The sequence below is a fragment of the Notolepis coatsorum genome, assembly GCF_963971535.1.
Source record: "Notolepis coatsorum genome assembly, contig: SCAFFOLD_3042, whole genome shotgun sequence".
NCBI classification, from domain to species: Eukaryota; Metazoa; Chordata; class Actinopteri; order Aulopiformes; family Paralepididae; genus Notolepis; species Notolepis coatsorum.
This window is the reverse complement of record NW_028169404.1, coordinates 2,501-4,297: the sequence shown is the minus strand read 5'-3', so window position 1 is coordinate 4,297 and position 1,797 is coordinate 2,501. Positions and strand designations below refer to the sequence as shown.

Genomic DNA, 1,797 nt, shown 5'->3' with positions numbered 1-1,797 from the left:
GATTGCCGTGGGACGGGGGGGACGGGGGGGGTGTTTCATATTTGTTCCTGACCTAATAATGAATTGGTGAGAGGGAAGGCAGGCCGACGAGCTAACGCCAGGAGTGCTCCAGCGAGGAGAGGGGGGAAAAAGAAAAAAATCTGGAACCCATAAAAGCTTCAGACAACTCCTGCAGCATTAGACACTGTGCTTCTTATTGGCTGAGAGGGCCACTTACCCCCTTTCCACCGTACCGTCCACACACCGAGCTCACGCGCACTTCCTCCTTCTCTCCGCCTGGCTCGGGCCAAAGGCCACACCCAACGGAACTGGGCTAAGCCAATGGGAGCCGCCCGCAGGCCTCGAGTTAGCGGACGGGGTATAAAGCGGGGCGGAGGTGGAACGGCCGGCCAGATGGTTTGTTGATGTTCTGGCTGCCAGGTTGAGATGGAAATGTGAGCGCGAGGGGAAACGACTGAAACGCGGTGACAAGAGACAACGGTGAGATCCAGTCCAATGGATCTTTGACAGCCGTGAGTGAAGACGCTCTGCCCCCTTCTTTTTCCGCTGCTTTTAGAGGACGACAATTACATCTTAGACCGTCTTGTCAGTGAGAGAGAGCGTTGTAGACACTGTGCGTGTTTCACAAAAGGGAAGAGAGAGAGAGAGAGAGAGAGAGAGAGAGAGAGAGAGAGAGAGAGAGAGAGAGAGAGAGAGAGAGAGAGAGAGAGAGAGAGAGAGAGAGAGAGAGAGAAGGACGAGAACCGACAGCATCCTGCCTTGGAAGGGGAAGGTAGAGGGTCTGCAGCGGGACGACGGCGCGATGCGAGAGGAGGTGTCCTGCACCAACTCCCCCGAAGGGGGGCTGGGGGCCAGCGAGGAGGAACAGGAGAGGGCGCCCAAGAAGAACAACCAAGGCGGGGGGAGCCGAAAGCGGGTGCCGTACCCGAAGAAGGACGGCCTCGGCCGGGGGGCGGGGGAGGAGACGGGGGGCGCCGGCAGCCCCAACAACGGCCTGCTGCCGTCCGGGCCCAAGCGGCTGAAGAAGAGCCCCTGCACGGCGGTGGTCCAGGTGGCCCCCAGCTCGCTGCAGGGTCCCGGGCCGGAGCCCTTCGAGGACCTGCACACGCAGCGGGTCATCGCCAACGTGCGCGAGCGCCAGCGCACCCAGTCGCTGAACGACGCCTTCGGCTCGCTGCGCAAGATCATCCCCACGCTGCCGTCCGACAAGCTCAGCAAGATCCAGATCCTCAAGCTGGCGTCGCGCTACATCGACTTCCTGTACCAGGTGCTGCAGAGCGACGAGATGGACGCCAAGCTGGCCAGCTGCAACTACCTGGCCCACGAGAGACTGAGCTACGCCTTCTCCGTCTGGAGGATGGAGGGCGCCTGGGCCATGTCCGCCAGCCACTAGGGCTTCCTGTTAACCTCTCTCCTCTCTAACCCCTCCTGCCCTCTGACCCCCCCCCCCCCCCCCCCCGCTGTCTCTGCCCGGCTAGGCACCTATTTCTCCAAACCTATAAGTACTATTCAGATCTGCCCCCGTCGGTCGGTCGGGCCTTAACCTCTTGACCCCAAGCCGACACCCATGCGATATTTAATTTACACCATCTTTACCTCTCCCTCCGTCTCACCCTCTATCTCTGCCAACCTTCACTATTAATACTACTTCACCCTTGTTCTCCTCTCTATTTACGTCTGCAGCTTTCCTTTGTCCCAACTCCAATTTAGCCCAATGCACCGCGCTGCTCCTGTGCTGTTCCACAGGTACGGACACAACACACACACACACACACACACACACACACACACACACAC

At 59.5% G+C, this 1,797-nt stretch overlaps 1 protein-coding gene across 1 annotated transcript; it reads left to right on the top strand.

Moving 5' to 3' along the window:
* The first annotated feature begins 406 nt into the window (after positions 1–406).
* Positions 407–1,740, top strand: LOC311248725 (twist-related protein 2-like). Its single transcript, XM_084339560.1, has one exon. It carries the CDS (start codon positions 803–805, stop codon positions 1,391–1,393), a length of 591 nt encoding a protein of 196 aa, XP_084195686.1. The 5' UTR covers positions 407–802; the 3' UTR covers positions 1,394–1,740.
* The last annotated feature ends 57 nt before the right edge of the window (positions 1,741–1,797 follow it).